Source organism: Neodiprion pinetum, chromosome 2, assembly GCF_021155775.2.
Source record: "Neodiprion pinetum isolate iyNeoPine1 chromosome 2, iyNeoPine1.2, whole genome shotgun sequence".
NCBI classification, from domain to species: Eukaryota; Metazoa; Arthropoda; class Insecta; order Hymenoptera; family Diprionidae; genus Neodiprion; species Neodiprion pinetum.
Window position 1 is genome coordinate 15,615,641 of NC_060233.1, and position 19,175 is coordinate 15,634,815.

Below are 19,175 nucleotides of genomic sequence, written 5' to 3' on the forward strand. Positions count from 1 at the left end.
ACTATAATCGTACGTAGTAATAACGACAAATAATATTTATGATAATGATAATAATAAATTTCTGACTAGGCTCTATTTTGTGTGCTTTGATTGTGTATCAATCGTCATTATATCCATCGCTATTAGACACTCGTACTTGAATTATCGTGAGCTGATTAGTCGTATGTTAACAATTTACATGTAATGCAGTACATCATTTAATAATATAAGTACATCGGTTAAGACACGTCTTTGGTATCTTGCTCGAAGCTTCTCTCAGCCTTCGCCTAGCCGAATATTTATACATGAAATTTAATCCCGCTGCAACCGCGATTGCGATTATAAATGTCACGTTTATCGTAAGATTCGCGTTCTCGATTTTTGTTTTTTTTTCCTTACTATCGATTTTCAGTTAATCTATGGATAATCCGACGAGAGTTTAGAATTTCACGCGCAATTATTACGTTCGTGAGGTGAATGGCAAAAAAAAAAAAAAAAAAAAAAAAACAACGTCGATAAAAAAGAAAACAACATATTTTGTGTAGCACGAGAATAGAAAGAAAGGAAAAAAAATGCACACTTCAAATTATCGATAAAGCGTAGCGAATTAGATATCAAATCACTGGTAATCAATTTTGTACATTGTAGTTTCGATAACGAGTAGAAAAAAAAAGGGAGAAATAAAATGTTGACAACGAAACAAATGAAAAGAATAACAAAAAAAAAAAAATAGTTTGCACCCAGCCACAAACAGATATTCATGGTGAAATTAGGACCTAACTCTTAAATGCCACACGAGGTCCACTGGACCCCAGACGATTTTTATCGAAAATATTTATATGACCTCGCTCGAAGTGGAATCTGATTTTTTTAGAAGTTTAGATCGAAGTTACACCACGCAATCTTCCAGAAAAATTATTCACGTACATGTGGAAAAATTTTTATAACAAAGTATTGAAAACTCTCGGAAAAATTCACACATTTTCACCCTAGGGTCCAATGGACCCTTTGAAATATAGACCCTGTCGTAAAATTCTTAGGAATTGTGACAATTAAGGGTTAAGTTTGTCGTTAATGCGCGGCTGCAGCTGTTAGGATATTGCGTTTCTTCTCAAAATACACAAATATGCATACATGGAAATAGAATAACGGTGAAGGGGGAAAAAAAATGTGAAATCAAATATGCCTATTTATATATATACATGTATATGAATTGTATATATTTAAAAGAGAATTACGGTATGTGTGCCAAGACGTATAAAAATCTATAAGGTACAAAAATCGAATCACTTGGTAATGCGTAAGGGATCGGAAAAAAAAAAATTGATAAAAAAAAAAAAGAAAAAAAAAAGAAAAATGCAAAAAAGAAAGAAGTTGTCAAATGACGAAAAAAGTAGGCAGAAGAAACGATAGACAACTTTGGTAAACTAAGAAATAAAAACAAAATACAATAATAAAATTACCGTGCATAAAGCAAAAGCAAAATGTAAATTATTCCAGTTTATAGAATATTAATCAAGCGAATCGCGGCAAAACGGCGAGCATGTAATAATATAATACGTCAGTTGAAACGGTAATAAGTTTTTTCTTCATTTTTCCATCAATCGAGTTATGCATGTATAATATAATAATTCCGATTCAATGCTTCAATTTTTGCGAAGTGAGGATGAAAAAATGAGCCCAAAATTGAACCGTTCAAATCAGCCGATAAGTTCATCGGATTTTTTTTTTTTCAACCATATCAATCGAAATTATTCAATCAAAGTGTGTGAAGTTTGTACAAATAGAACAAGACTGTCTATAATCGTGTTAATACGTATTTTCTTGTTTACTTTTCAATTCTGTTATTTTTTTTTTTTTTTTGTTGCTGTTATTCTTTGTCGTTTTCCTTGAAAAAACTGAGAGGCATGATATAAAAACCGACTGTCAAACGCATTATATAAACGCACACACCTATATATATATGTATATATATATGTACATATATATATATATATATATATATAGATATATATATAGATATACGATTACACGATTCTATAGTCGAATATAACAGATGCATGATTTATACCTATAATAGTGTATAAGAATTGTATGTGTATGTATGTATCTATGTAGGTATGTATATCGTACAATCTTATACAAAGTCTTTACAAAAAAGTGTCTCTTATACGTGTATTAATTTTATTACATAACATATGTATACGTGCATGTATATATATATACACACACGCGGGCACACTCACACACACACACACACACACATATGTATGTAAATCATTTTATTTTTTTTTTACTCTCGAAATCATTAATGCACGATGATTTCCATTTATCTATTTATTCTTTTCTTTTTTTTTTTATTTCGTTTCCTTTGTATACAAATGTTAGAACGAGATATCCGAGTGCCGCTTTGCAATCACACGCATATACATGTTGTGTATTTTTGTGCATTGGTTATACGTATATATGCAATGTATACACAATAACAATTTTTTCTTCATTAATTTGTCATCACTATTGTTAATTTTCGTCCACGCCTCTTCATACATAATCAATCATTAAACGGGAACAAATTAAACTGTATATGCATAAATATTATATACACAGACATCGTTTTGTCGTTTTCGTTACCGTACGATATAAAGACGTACAGGTAAATCTTCCCTTTTTTCTTCCCCCTTCGACCCCAAAAATATTCAATTCCGATATTAACTTGATAAAAATAAATTTCCAGTCGTAGTTTATAATAACGGTGTACACATAATTTCATGCATGTTTAACAGTAATTGTGTAATAATAATGCTCGTAACATTTTGTGTATGCGTGTGTGTGTTTAGTATTCGTTTCTCGTACATCGTTTCGAATATGTACGTATTTTCCTCGCGTATATAATAACCACACATATTTACAACGAACATAATCAATATTATATTACACGTTATCTGTTTTGTAGTTTGTTTTCAGTGTAGTTGTGCGAAAAAATTTTTTTAATCCGCGTTTCGTGCAGAATAACATTCATAAACACACGTACTATTTATATATAAAAATTTGTTTATACACGTATATACGTATATGCACGTACAAATATGCAAGTTTTGTAGAAAAAGATTAGGATCATTTATAATGATATCCTATGATATACCGAAAAAGAGGATACTTTTATATTTTTTCTTTTCAATTTTTCTCACTTCGCTCACGTTTCCTCATAATTGCGCATTTATCTGCGGATTTAGTACCTCGTTTTATTTTACAGCGATAATATTACACGAACAATCATACCAAACAGAAATGTGTATTCTTCATCTATCACTCGAATAATTAACTACATAATAATATAATGGCGAGGGTGACAGGTGCATGGTGAAGTGCAAGTTGTTACAATGTGGGTGAATTTGGGACTTTGGAATATGGAAAAGGTGGGAACGAGTTATTAAAATGAATTTATATATCGAGCGAGGGACGATGAGAGCGAGTTTCGATATATATATATATATATATATATATTATATATGTATAGGTTTTTGAGGGTTTTGTGTATGTGTGCGTGTGTGATTGCGTGTATATATATACATATATATATATATATATATTATGTATAGGCACCGACACATATACGAGACTGACTGAGAAACTGATCGTGACTGACTGAGACGGACATGGCGCGGCGACTCCGGTCGAATATATGGTCACATGGTCACATGGTCACAGGCCACCTGCTGGCACACAAACAACACGCGGACATGTTAGTCACCACCACACTGAATAAACAACCTTACCTCCGCTCCGAGCCGGCCCGAAAATTCTCCGATCTTTCACGAAAATTTGTAAAACCGCCTCGCAGCCGCAAGAATTTCATTCATTTAATTTATCAGGATAAAGAAGCGCACGCCTTTGAGGCGTCAGCTGACACCTGGTGCAGCCGCCATGTTGGACTTCCGTGCTGAAATACGGGACCTCTCACGAACCTTTGAAACTGAATAACGATTCGAATAATCGCTCAAATCTATCGGAACTCGGTGCACATGTTCCCTCGTTTCTACAGAATACTGTTCGACTTTATTCGACGTGAATTGACGTTCGGAAGTTGATGAAATTCTCGCCAAATAACAGCTCGCGATCGTCGGCTGGTCGACGATTTTTATCCAATGTACCGAAGTGTAAAACGAAGAAATTACTCGATGATTCAATTTTTTGTCGATGGAGATATAAAGAGATTTGTTGTATTGTAATTTTCAATGCTATTTCGCGAGTTGTGAAAGATCAGTGACGATGAGAACGGCTCGCGCGTTGGATTTAAATTTGAGAGGTACTCTTGCTAGGCATCGCACCATCTTCAAACCTCTCGCTTTGAGAGAAAATATCGAAAAGGTATCGGGATCCGATAAAATAGGGTCGAATGAAAAGCTGTTCGTTTTGAGTTAATTATTTCGCCGTCATCACAGAATCGCAGAAAAATTTTCCGCAGTTATCTTTGCTTTGATTTCGTGACAATAAGTTGAATGACGTCGAAAAAAGTGGCAAGAAAACCCTTTAAATGTTAAATACGATTGCGTAATTCTGAGTTGATAGTCTTTTGCCAAAAGATAGCGTACTCTGGCATGTTGGATCCCAATATGGTATGATTTTAAGACTTTTCTCATTCGATACTCTTCGACAATAAAAATAGACGAATTGCAAGTTTTTGGTCCTTTGATGGGCGATGTCCGTGGTCCAACACCACCCCTCCGTTTGACGGTGTTAGTTCTAACTAATAAAGCTTCACAGCGTAATTAATTAACCCGTTAGGTGAAAGAAAATAACATAATAATACAATAATAGTAAGAATAATGATGATAATAAAAACAGTAGTAGTAGAAATAATAATAAGAATAACGATAATAATCACGTGACACGTGTATATAACAAACAGTCTTTTGAGTTTGTACTCTGATATTATGCCGCATGGCAGTGCACTAGCTCCTAAAACGAGCCGAAATATAAAACACTGAAAGCACGTATTAAGTTAGAACACAGATATCAAAGCCTTGCGAGTTTTCCCTTCAATTCAAGATGTTACTTGCGTATGTATAACATCTTCCATATAATGGCATAAATATTGTATGGCTTTCAACTGCGAGAATACTCGCAAGGCGTATTATAGGTACAGTTATGCAGGGAGGAATGGTGTTTTTTTCATCTCTCTCCTTTTCTTCACTTTCAATATACATATATATATATATTATATATAATAATAATTTATATATATATATATATTATAAGAATACATTAAATAAATATATACATATATAAATATGTATATTTATATAATATTAAATAATCTGCAGTGTAAATATGAAATAAATAAATAATTTTACATACTTGAATTATAACGAGTATTCGAGCCAATAACGTACTTTTTAAGCTCATTCCGTCAAGAACTAGTGCATAATTATTATCAATCATAATCTGATAATGTAGATGTATATATATGTAGTATGTACGCACATTTCCTTTGATTTTTATATAATTTGGTAACGAGCGTGTCATGATAAAGTGTGATGTATGAATATTCGTATTACGTGTATGATTCGCAGGAACTCAAGCTTTGTTGGCACGAAGGGTGAGAAAATTGTCAGCGATAAAACGGAAACAAAATAAAAAGTAAATAACAACAAATCATTGGTAAAAATTATTTCAGGACTAGTACGCGTTATTTATCGAGAGAAAGAGGAAAAAAATTAATGAGCAAATAAAAGAATACAAAGATAAAGCTGTGAAAATAATAGTAATGATAATAATACTTTGTACAAAGGTGACATAACTAAGTGCATATCACTTTATAGGTACATGAAGTTCTCCACACATTTTAAGAGCGTGATAAATTAAGCTCTTAAGAAAACGTTAATGACGACACGTAACTACGACATAATACAGTTAAACGTTACAAAAAGAAAAAAAAAAACTGTATGTGTCTTTGTATGGGAAGAAAAAAAAAATTTATACATATGTATATACGTAATTTACAAAAAGACAAAAAGAAGTCAACAAATCAACATTGAAGAACGAAAAATCATACGTATAATGTTACATGTATATAATGTGAATTCGTGTGCATGCTAAATGTATATACAATATACGTATATATTCAGCATAAAATGAAAACTGTTCTGTTTTTATGCGTAATGCATGTAACGAGTATTATATTAAACGTTTATGTAAATATTTATAAAATAACAATATCTTCACGCGTGTAAAAAGTTTTAAATAATCGTAAACGCGCATGTAAATTTATTCGCAATTTGTTCAAATACTAATTAGACAAAAATAGCGTCTGTTGCGTTTTAAAAATCAGGAAACCAAAAATGAGAAAAAAAAAAAATCGAATTTAGAAATTGAAGAGATTTTCTTTATGATAATTGAACATTTATATATAAATACATATATATCCTAACGACCTCGATTCTAATAAAGTTCTATTAATTGTCTCTGATATATCACAGCAACGATAATACGGTTTGTAATTTCCCTAGTTCGTTTTTCGTACAAACGATGACTAATATCATTTAGGAGATAAAAGGGATTAGCTATACAACTGTAAATATTTCTACGGGTTTGGAAAAATAATTTACCATGTATAATAAATAATGTCTTTGGAAACGTACTAGACTATTCTAAACCCAGAGTTTATACCGGCCAATAGTATAAGATATGAGAAGTAAAATAACGAGATGGAAGTCCAGAAGATGTTTCCCCACTCATACAATACAACTCGCGTGTTTATTTTCAGCTTTGCAATGTTTCAATTTTTTTTATTGATATACCGCTTTTGTAAACAGGTAAAATTCTCAACATCTTTGATAAATTCAAAGATGATTTTAAACGAAAGGAGTAGAAAATGAAAAATTTGGTCATTTTTCACGATTAACATGAATTGAAATATTATGAATTGAACATGCGTATTGAAAACCGTAAAAGAAAAATGCAGACTCTGGCGGAAATTTTCCTCTCCGATTCGCAAAAGTTTGGGAATAACGTAAAGCCAAACGATCTTAGAATATTTTCGAATTTTTTGAAATTTCCATTGCAACTAATTTCAACGTTTCGTGGTTATCTGATTGTGATCTTTTTTTTTTCATTTTTGCAAAAGCGAAATGGCCTGAGAAGTCTCACGAAAAATTTCCCGCCAGATGAATTGATGAAAATATTTCTTTCCGTTCGCTTCAACCTTTTCAAAGTTAACCTAAAATGATTCTGTAAGCGTTTGCTTGTTACTATATTGATCGTTCAGTCAGAATTTTCTTTTAGAAAGTTGTCGTTAATGGCTCGGGACTTGTTCCGATATTTTTCTCGTGTTTTGATGGGTGATTTGTGTTGTAGCGGAAGGTACCTACGATAATCGACGACGGTTAGTAAGGCCTCGACGCTTCCTTCGACCGTTTCAGCTGTACTTTAAGTCGCTTGGTGCCGATCTGGAAGCCGTTCATCGCCTGAATGGCCGCCTGGGCACTCGCCGCGTTGTCGTAGGACACGAAGCCTGAAATTAACAGTAATTGTTATCATTCACATCGGGCGATTCAAACCTTCCCGCTTTGTAGCAACCCTGGCAAACATGGCGCCTGTTGGAGCGATCAGCTGATCGCTTCCGGCTGAGTCCGCGTGAATCAGGCATCAGAAAGTGCCGTGAAATGTGCCAAGTTTTAGTTTCGTTGCGGAGAATCGATCGGGAGCAAAAGATTACGTGAGAAACGAGTTTTAAATCTAAATATGGAACTTACCGAAACATTTGCTCAGGTTTGTCTGCTTGTCAATGAAAACTTTCGCCGAAACAACGTTGCCGAACGGTAGAAAAGTAGATGCGAGATCGGTATCGCTAAATTCTTGGGGAAGGTGGTAAATGAATAGGTTTCCTCCCTCAGGGCCTTCGATCTGTTTCCCGGCGGGACCGGAAGTGGAATTCTGAGCTGCCGCTGCCGCGGCGGCCGCAGCTGCAGCGGCGCCGGTGAATGCCGGAAACCCTGGAAAATGAAAAACGGTTGAAGGGTTGGAAAATGCTGAAGAATAGCTATTTTCGTATCAAGGGCGTAACGTTTTACACCCTAGTGCGATCCGCTGCACGTAAGTCGGTGCGATTGCATGAGGGTGTGCAGTGTCATGTCCGTGATGCAAGCAATATTTTTCGTCCCGGGTAGGCATAAAACGGAATTTCAAGATCAGGGTGCGGGCGTAAAATCTCGTTTTTGGCCTACTATGACGAAAAATTTCTTTCATTCCAGATTCGCTCTTTAATCTTGCGAAGCGTGCTGATTAGCTATTACACCATAATCATAACTATCAACCAGCCGAATGAGGTATCAAACAAATGATATTATCACATGCTGAAAATCACTAACGAGAAAATTTTTATATGCATTATTATTATTTTTATTATTATTATTAAAATCACTATGATTATTCATACACACATAATAAAGTAAGAGTCAGAAAAATTACACAACTGCTTGGCTTTTTAACTTAGTGATTTGTTTATTGTTTTTTTTTTTTTTTTTTTAGAAAAAGTCGTATATCATAAGTATAGTCAATGCATCGGCTGTTTCACAAATGCGTTTATCCAACATCTGTTTAAACTTGTTAGATATTTTTTCTACGAATCGATCACTGTCACACTTTTGGCCCAAGTGCCTGGCTAGGTTTTCAGTAAATGTATCTTTGCGCGTCACAAGATCGGCGCCGCAGTGTCTAGAGTATATTTTGTATGTCACTCGTCGAGTCAAGTTGTATTAAATTCTGGTTTGACACAGTAAGTCGTTATTATGCAGAAATTAATCAAATTTAATCTTCTAAAGTCGACGAAAGAAAACGCGGAAACAAAAATCTAATTCCGATGTCAACATTTTGTCACTTGGTCGAACTCCATGCCTCGTAAAAAAGAAAAAAAAAAAGAAAAACCTTCGACTCTATCTAACCGAGAAAAAAAATATTCAGAATATCGAAGATACCTTGACTGTGGCTGGATGACAAAATTATTTCTAGAACATCGAGATACATAAATCAAGAAATCGATGGTTGGAAATGATGTTGATCAATAACTCAGATCCAGGTAGATCATTATAATATATTGCGCAGCGAGTAAGCAAAAGTGACGATTCTGATTGTGAGTGAGCATGAAGTTAGTCGGATATCACACGTACTCAGAGTCGTCATTGCCCACGAGTTAGACATAATATTTTTCTCAATACAAATGTAAAATTAGGCGGTTGGCCGCATTTCTTAATTAATTGTCTGTTATGGTAAAAAATAACAAGATACACGACGAGTTAGCAGTGGGAGCGAGAGGGAAGTTAGGGACAGTTGCGGGGGGTGGCATGCAGGAGGTAAAGCCCCCGCCGGAGAGTTGGAGCCCCCCCCTCCCAATCGAAACAAAAATGTAGATTAGAGATAAAAAAAAAACCCGAGTTTCTTTTCAAAATTAAACTTTACAACAATTTCAATTCTTGTACAGAAGAATAATAAATTTGTGTTTTATATTCTACTTCATTCTCTGTATTTCTATAATTCATTTTTATTTCCGGCATTTTATTTAGTTATTTATTTTGTTATTCTGAGTCATCTTTAACTGCAACTTATGTAGACCGTTTTTTTTTTTTTTTTAATTTCACGTTATTTCCGTACATTATTTACTTTAGTAGATAATCGGAAATATTTTTGTTTTTTCCTCGCCAAGAAATGATTATACGCTGCCTCATATTTTTCTCGGGATTTTTCCGGAATCAGATTATTTTTGATATTCTTAGCCGCGTCTAAGATTTTAGTCGGGAGTGAAGTATACCTCCAAGTCCCTCATCTGAAGCATTTTTTTTCACCGCAAGAAAACACTTGAATATAATGCAGGAGAAAAAATGCAGCCAATGAGTACACGAAAATTGTATAACCTCAAACACGGTCTTACATACAGGTCTGGAAACTCGCTCGAAATTTCAATGGTGGGGGTGTCCTCTCACGTTTCGCCTACTGAACACGAGTGTCGCTGCTATCGAGGGATTCAGGCTGTGTGAGAGAGACGGAAACAGGTTTCAAAACCAAGGACGGTCAAGAACCTGTTTCCGTCTCTCTCGCACAGTCTGAATCCCTCGATAGCAGCGACACTCGTGGTCACTACGCGAAATGGCCGGTGCTTCAACCACCAGAGTTTTCAGACCTGTATGTAAGACCGTGACCGTGACCCCGACTGACGACGCTGACATCTTGAGCACAATGAAGAAGCTGCCGCTATTTGTGAGACACATTCACGAGACGGGTGGTAGAGGGCGCCACTGTACGGAGGATATTTGCTACATTAGTGGGCAAGAACACTTTTTGTTGTCCAGTGGAAAAATGGTTTACAATTTCGCAACGCGCACGTCATTCGTTGAGAAATGGCGTGTTTTGTCTGTTTTCAGCCGGTGGCCAAATTCGCTTATTTTTACATTAGATTTGGGAAAAATATTTTCCGGGATTATTACTAATACGGCATGGGGAAACTAATTTCCTTTAAAATATGTCCAATCGAAAATTTGTTTGAACGGTATTTGTACTACACATTTCACTAATAACTCTAGCCCACACATGAAAATTAGAATGTAAAAAAAAAAAAAGCCATGTATGAAATAAAATAATAAATTCAATCGCGTCAGGCAAAAATAAAGATGACGACAAGTTGCGACGACGTAGGCGTAAAAAAAGAAAATAAGAAATGAGAGGAAAAAAAAATAATGGCAACTACGGTCATTTGATGAAATTACTCACTATGCAACTCTTTCTTTTCCACTGTCACCGTTGTCTTTCCAATGAGAGCTTTAATTCGAAATATTCTCATCAGATCTCGGAATGCATGTATTATTCTATCATTTTCATTATTACGAGATGAGTGTTATATCGATTTGAAGAGACATACATTTTTTTTTTTAAATATTATGGTTAGCTGTGTTCGATAACATTACTTAATATTGATCAAACAAGCGTTTTCCAAACTTAAACTGTTATCGCTTGCATTAAAAATAATGCAACTGACCTGCGTATTGCTGCAAGCTGGAATAAGCGTTTGTCAGGGAATCCTGGAGGCCGTTCAGAGGTGCTCCTGTCAAGGAGTTTAGCGCTAATGACGTCACAGGACTCAAGTTGCCTCCCGTCGACCCTGGAATAACGTATATTAGTTAGAATTTTTTTTGTTTAGACATATTTGCAAATACCAAAACTAATCAGGGTGAGATTTCTGTTCGAAGAATGTTTTAAAAAACATAAAATGTGTGAAAAAAATGTAAAATATTTTTCATATACATAAAATAATTATGAGAATTGAGAAATTACGTCATTACCTTATTTACGTAATATTGGCGTTTACGAAACAATTGTTCATGCAAAAATGTTCGATTTCTTTTCTGTTTCATTTCTATAATTTGGCACAAAAGAAGCTCAAGTTTATTTTCTGCCAACAAACGAAAACCCGATGAAACATTCTTAAACCCTTTCTGTTCACCTCTATTTGAAAATGACAAATCAGGGTCCATTTTTAAGATTTTCAAACTTTTCAACGAGATTTCAAAATGTTTTTTCTGCTTATCCAAATAAGACCCTCGTTTAAAACACCAGGGAAGAAATATTGAAAAAAACAAAGGAAGATCATTCGTCTATGCGATCTACGTAAAACATAAAACGAAAGCAACGATTTGTGCAGTGATTTGAACAAAACTAAATCACAATATGTAGTCATAACAGTAGAAACTAAAAAACCAGAACCACACGTTTATAAGTATATATATAAATACATAAATACACAAAATCAAAGTATACGTGACCTATAACTGATCTTTGAAAGTTATGAAAACAAGACTGTGGCGAATATATACGAATTCCCGTCAGATTAGAATAAACAGAAGGTGAATTGTATAAAGAGATAGATTGGATTGGAAACAGCGAATGATTTGTTCCGCGGCGCAATATTTAGATTACCAATAACTAGCGAGTCAATTATTGCAGCTGTAGTTTAGAACGATTGTTATGTAAAATGGCCGCAGCAACGCGTTGATAATGGAGAACTTAATTGTGGATCAAACGGTCAGCAGGCGTTAGGTATACGAAAAGTAAATAAACTTTCGAGTCGAGTAAGAAATTGCTGCGAAATCGTACGAATCAATTGATTTTTTAAGTTACATGCTAAGTATAGCCAGTCTGCTGCGGATTCAAGACGGTGATATATATTTTATGGAGGAGTTCGTTTAGAAATTAATTGCCGGCGCAATGTTACTTGGCGCTATTTTCGTTCAACTTTAAATTGCAGCAGGCGAATTATCGGTGGCTATGTGTATAAATTATTCAGACTGTAATTATATGGCAGTGGATTATTGTAGAATATTAAAAGCGTGGCAATTGTGCGGGTAAGTATGGGTATGATTTTTGCTATCGTGTTAACAAAATAAAAGTTGCTCGTGTATTCTCGTTTAGTAAGGAATTGACAGCAAAAAATAAATTCAAAAATTTACTCAGACCTTAAATTAATCTCTCAAGTCTTTGAAATGAACAAATTTTGAATGGAAATTATTTCACGTGCGCTGAATATGAATACAAAAGACAAAAACAATAAATCAAAAAAAAAAAAAAAAAAAAAAAACCAAAAGCGAGATTAAAAAATAAAATAGTGAGATAACATTTTTTAAAAACGTACAAGAAATAAACATTTTCAAACTCTCCAAAAGATTTACAAAATTGTTATTAATATTTCATAATACGCTTAACTTTAAAAAAGACCGTAATATTAATTCAAGCAGGAACAATATTTTTATCCCAATTGAAGGAGAGAGAGCAAAAAAAAAAAAACATATTGGACTAGTTGAATAATTCTCCGTGTGATTACTGATTTTCGAGCAATTTTCTTAGCGGGATTAACTAATGTGTGAGAACGAGAAGATAAAAAAAAAAAACAAAAAAAAAATTATAAGAATAAGTAAGTGTCGTCAAAAACAACTTAGAAATAAGGTTTAGAACACCTCTACTAATTTGTTTAATATAATTTTTTTTTTAGTTTAATATAACGTATAAGATTATATTAAAACGTGTAATTTACGTATAAATTAGCAACACCGATGAGAAGAAAAAAAAAGATTAGCACAATACCAAAGTTTACGTATATGCATATAATACATGATAATTAAACTACAGTAAGCTTTGGATTAACTGTAATTAAAAAAAAAAAAAAAAAAAAAGAATAACACGAAATAAAAATTGCAATGCAGAAAGTATTTCATGTGCAATGCACCGTTCCCATGCTGCACTACGTATAAAATACAAATAGACTTGATAACGTTGATATGCATTCGACGTGTAACTATATTTCGGTACACAATCAAAGTACTACTTCTTCTCACCTGTACTTCCCGTCTTTCCAAGTAGCGCAGCTATATCCGGAAAACATATAACAAGTCGTTAAAATATAATTATATTTATATCTAGGTTGACGTTGTATATTTTTTAAGCCTAGATTAGTGGGTATATGTTGAATATTTTTATAGGCACCGATGACGGACGGTTTAAAAATAATTTCGACTTTCGGAAAAAAAAAAAAAAAAAAAAAAAAATTCTAAAGATGTTCGAAAACTAAAATGTTTGCCAAGCGATATGAGAATCGAGATGCAAAACTAGAATCTAAAACAAATAAAGAATAATGTGAAAACTGAAGATATTGACGATTGGATGTCTAGTTGTTATTTTTATTTTTCATTATTTATTTCACATCGAAGATGTTGGAAACCGTCCACTAGAAGTTTTATGTTATTAAGATGCACATAAAATTTTACGAACGTGAATACAACGTGTTAATGGTTAAACGCACACTTTTTGTTGCTTCAACACCTTCGGGGTGCGATAATCTAATTCAAAGTATCCTCGAGTAGACCGATAAAATAAGACGAGTCGTTATTATTTGAAAAAAAAAAAAAAAAATGTCTCATTCATTATTCTAACACTTTAATACATAATATTATAGGGTGAGCGATAATAATTATCCCGTAAACATAATTCCATCGGTCAATATTTCGCGTCATGTTTGTTACGTTATAGCCGTAAAAAATATGGTTGTGTATTCGGTTTTTATAACCGCTGAAATACCACTAGGTATAATGTAATATGCACTTTAGATGTAAATTTATGTATTGACAATATTGCTCGATATGTATTATGAATACATTTGTATTTATTATCTATGCGTATATATATATATATATATATAGGTAATAATCTATACACACACAATACATGTAAGTATATATGTATAAAATAATAATAAATATATGCATTGTGTGTAATACACAATCCTTCCACGAGTTAGAGACGTATTTGATACGGGGGTTGAGATGGGATGGGGTGTTGTTCATAGATACGGGGTTCATTATTTGCAGCGGGATATTAATTGTTGTAAACTTTCGAGGGCCGTCCAATTAGCCATATCTCTACGTAATGTGCAAGTTTCGCGTTGCAGCCAGCCGTAGAGGTTGCGGATTTGCCATTGAAATCGCGGTACAATCATACGTGTTCTATGTGCAACGTCCGATTTGCAGAAATATGGAGACAATTACAACAGTAATCAATTTTCTGATTTCAATAGAGATTTTATCGGAATATCGCAAAGTTGTGTTGATCTACTTCGTATGAACTATGTATGCGAGTCCTGCGGAGTTCATTTGCTACATAATGTATTGTCAATTCTTATAACCTCGAAAACCAAATTTGGAGCAAACCTTGCAAAGTATGTGGGTACCTTTTTGCAATGTGACTGCAATACTTCAAATTTTGCGAAATTACGTTGCTGCAATGTTTTTGTAATATTTCAAATTTCGTCGAGTTAGACTACAGCAATGTGTTTGTAATATTTCGAACCTTGCAAAGTGAATTTTCGCAACGCGTCTGCAATATTTCAAACTTTCTGGAGTTACGTTGCTGCAATGTTTTTGTAATATTTCAAATTGCGTCGAGTTAGAGTACAGCAATATGTTTGAAATATTTCGAGCCTTGCAAAGTACCTGTTTACAATGTTTTTTCAATGTTTCAAACTTTGCGATGTTACGTTGCTGCAATGTTTCTGTAATATTTCAAATATAGTGGAATTAAAGTACAGCAATGTGTTTGCAATATTCTGAACCTTGTAATGTGAATTTTTGAAATATATCTGAAATATTTCAAACTCTGCAAACTTACATTGCTGCAATGTGTTTGCAATATTGCTCACTGTTACTGTGGGCCAGATAACTAAAGATTTGCAAGTCAGAGTTTCTCCCTCTCCCCTATTTTTTTTTTTTTTAATCACACCAAGTTCAATAGTCAAACAATTATTAAATCTTGTGGACATTGTTGCGAGAACAATAAAATAAACATGTATGAGATAAAAAACTGCGAGTATTGATACAGAATCACCCATTTACATGCTGCGTTAGTTCTGTATGTATGTATGTACGTATGTGTATGCATGTGTGTATGTATGTATATATATATATGTATATATAAGCGTTAAATTGTAAGTTAAGCGACGCTGGAGGTGAACGAGAGTCTTATTATGCCGTCCAACAGCGCACTTAAATCACAACGGAGGAGCTTTTGCCAACTGAATACTAAAACTGCGAAACCGAACCCACTAATTAAGTTATTTTATACCAATTCTACGGTTAATGCATCGTACGATAGAATGTACATTACACCCTCAAAGTTCGGTACAAAGTTTTCCTGTACAAAAGGTCCCATTTTCTGCTACAACGAAACCAATAAAAAATATAATCACGTCCTCTATAAATATCTCAAAGTATCGACGAGGTTCAATCGGTTACAGTTTCTTCCTCGCAAGTCGTGAACTTCGCTTCGACCGAAACATTGCTTTTCGCAATGTGCAAGGTGCGAAATGTTTTTTTCTCTTTTAACATACATAAACCGAGAAATGCATATAAAATTGTAAGGTCGATAACAGACGCCATTGATCGGTACTCGGGGTAGTCCGTTGTTCGTTATAGACGCGCTGGAGTGAGAATAATTGCAGTTTGCAATCTGACGCAGCCGCCATTAGCAAAATACTGACAATAATAATAATTATAACAACGACAACAACAACAGTAATAATAACAACGATAATAATAATGATAATAATAATAATAAGCGATACAGAAATCAAACCGTCGTTAGTCAATGCTTCGCTAATTGGGTTATCAATTAAATCTAGTTTAGTAATGGTTAATACTATACCAGGCAGTGCGACACGTACATAGCGACATACCTGCAGTTGAATTTGCCAACCCGCTGAGCGCTGAAACACACGCAACCACAATAATTGTATATCAGCATGCGTCGATGTTTAGTGGTGGAAAATTTTTCATTAGTTTCAAGAGTCAGTCTCGTAAAATTCCCTTGTAGATACCAGATTATATTTTTCACGCAAAACGCGCGTCAAATTTTCTACAACAATCTTAGTACTCTTCGTGCGGTAATGAAGAACGGTAAACGGAGAGCACAAACAGTGAGAAGGAAAAAACCAAAATGTTGCAAGTTTTTACAGAGCCTGTACCGATTTATTTTTATCCTTTGTCGATCGATTTAACCGTTATCGCGTACGTACGTACGTCGTACGTGTTACACATCTGTGAGGTGAACATGGTATTTTACTATACCATTTGCATATTGGAACAACGTTAAAGCAAAAGCGACAGAAATACTGCATGCAATAAATTAATGATAACAATAATAATTGTAATAACAATAATAGCAACTATGGTAATAATAACAGCGATAATGATGTTTGCAGAAAAAAAAAAAAAAATGTTCTGGTTCGATTACTTTTTTCAATATTCTTTGTTTCTGAGCTTTAATTAAAAGTTAAGCTCAACTATCAGGAATTTCAGCTGATGTGTATAGAAAGTATTGTATATGCAAATTTTTTACTAACGCGAATATTTACACATTCAAAAAAAAAATAATAAAGTCATTTCAAAGTAATTGAGTATTAATTTTGGATTACATGAAGAATAAAAAAATGTCTACAGAAGCAAGGATTGTGAAATTTTGGATTTGGCGAGGGTGTGGAGGAGGAGACTCGAAGGGTGAAGTTGAAGGACTGTGATTCTTTTTTTTCACTCACTGTTTGGAGAGACTTGGAGGTTTCCGTTTCCGCCTGTCATGGCAGCCAGAGTTACGAGGTTTTGCATACTCATCGGTGACACTCCAGCCCCTGTTGAAAAACACAGGGATACTTTGACTTAGTCGAGTGGCTTTTTCAGTTCTTATCACTGTTGTAACATTCAGTGTAAATATTGATGCACGTATACAGAATTCCATTCCAAATCAACAAAATTTTCATCAATCTTAAAAACGTCTAAACAAAACAAGAAATTCTTCAGAATTTACCAAGAATTTCAAAGCAGGTGAAATTTTGAAAATGCTGAAATATTTGCAACTCAAAGGTGATTTTATACAATAATACAAAAAAATTTTATTTACTGTATTAGAGATGCAACAATCACTTAAAAATGTTTCGGCGAAATCAAAAACGGTGAGGGTAGAAATCGGTTGATTTGACACGAAATGTCCGATGTGTAATGAGTGGTGATGTGGTTTAGAAAAATTTCGAAAAACCCGAAACCGCCGTTCTTCGCCTACTTCAATGTATCGTAAGCCGGTAGTTAATTAATCAACCCCTCGCTCTGCTCCGTTGCAGAGTGATCTACCGTATAAAGGATGAATTGCTCTAATTAACCCGACGTCAACGATCCTTGGACAATAAATTGCCTTCCCCCCGATTGATAAAATCTAATGAAATTCAGCGTGTAGATGTGCGTGTTTCAATCGTTGATTAAAAGTTGTACAGAGCGTTGGGAATGATTGGAATTGACGGAAAAAAAAGAAAAAACAAAAAAAAAAACAATCAGAGTTATGACCCAAAAATTAGTGCTCGAGGTTTTCAGCCCATAGCACGGAACATTATCAAGTTGTGCTAATAAATTTGTGACATCGCGGTAGGATTCGAATAAAAGTGTCGATGAACTGGCAAACGATGATTAATGGTAACGAAAGACGGAGCCTGGTTAAAATTCCGAATTTGAAAAGTTCCGGAATCGCCAAATTCCGATTTTTTTATGGAGATGTAATTTAAAGTAAACAAATCAAAGTGTGACGAGAATGGTCCGAAACTCGATGCTCAAAATTCCTGAAGGATAAAATGCTGGAAGGGCCCAACTCCAAGTCAAAGTTCCGAAAATGCAAGAAGGAAAAAATTTTAAAATCCGAAACATCGAATTTCACCAGTTTGATCTTTCTTTGTTCTGGATTCTCGATATTTTTACGTTTGGAATTCTGGTCATTCTGATTTCCGCTTTTTCTGATTTTTTACGCTCACTCGTTGAGTAAACTACACGACTGTGTGAGTATACTTTACTTTTCGGAACTTTGCTCTATCGTAACTTGATTTTTCGAAACCTTGCATGTCGAAACTTTGTTGTTTTGTGAAATTTTGATTTTTTTACTTCAAATTTCTCCAACAAATAGTTCGGATTTAGGCGCTATCGGAACTTTTCAAATTTGGAACTTAAAGTCCGCCCCTGAAAAACGTTAGTCTCCCGTCTTCCACGTACATAAACATGTGTCAATATTCAACAACTAATCTTCTAATTCGAAAATCGATCAAATTTCTAAATATCCGTTCAATAAAAATAGTTTTACACTCGAAATCAACACTAATTCTAGCCAAATGCATGATGAAGACACGAGTTAAAAAAAAAAAAAAAAAATGGTGGACTCTCAAATTGAAATACTACACGAATATAAAATTTCAGCCACGATTAAAGAAACGTTTCATAATGAATCCGATAACCATGATTTCAAAATAATCGTCTTTTTTGATTTTCTGGAGATCGCTTGAGCAAATTTTTCCTTTACTTGTTTCCAATTCATCTGTAATTATTATTTTATTATATTGCTCTCTTTCCTGAAAATTATTCAAACTATAAAAATTCGAGTGATACGAGAAATGGTAAAATTTCCTGACTCCTATTAACGCAACGATTTTAATTGGAACCCGTTAGCCTGCATAAGGCAAAGATTAGTCGAATGTCCTCGTTTTTGAGTTTATTGCTGCAGTTTTCTCATCAAGATGAGATCTTAGTTATAAAATGTGAATGGCGGCGAAGGATAACTCGCGGAATGCCTTAAAAACAAGC

At 34.1% G+C, this 19,175-nt stretch overlaps 1 protein-coding gene across 14 annotated transcripts in view; it reads right to left on the minus strand.

The window, feature by feature from the left end:
• Positions 1-19,175, minus strand: part of LOC124210981 (CUGBP Elav-like family member 2) — a 370,442-nt gene that overhangs the window by 7,050 nt on the left and 344,217 nt on the right. For 7 of the 14 annotated variants that reach the window (XM_069133280.1, XM_046609534.2, XM_046609535.2 and 4 more), the window contains 7 exons: positions 17,102-17,191; positions 16,232-16,273; positions 13,356-13,385; positions 11,006-11,128; positions 7,734-7,973; positions 7,350-7,492; positions 1,979-3,695 (listed from right to left, as the gene is read on the minus strand). In XM_069133280.1, the coding sequence (XP_068989381.1) occupies positions 7,365-7,492; positions 7,734-7,973; positions 11,006-11,128; positions 13,356-13,385; positions 16,232-16,273; positions 17,102-17,191 (653 nt within the window). In that variant the 3' untranslated portion in view covers positions 1,979-3,695; positions 7,350-7,364. Of the gene's footprint in view, positions 1-1,978; positions 3,696-7,349; positions 7,493-7,733; positions 7,974-11,005; positions 11,129-13,355; positions 13,386-16,231; positions 16,274-17,101; positions 17,192-19,175 lie in introns of those variants that run through there. The other 7 variants (XM_046609542.2, XM_046609541.2, XM_046609532.2 and 4 more) reach the window with 6 other exon arrangements.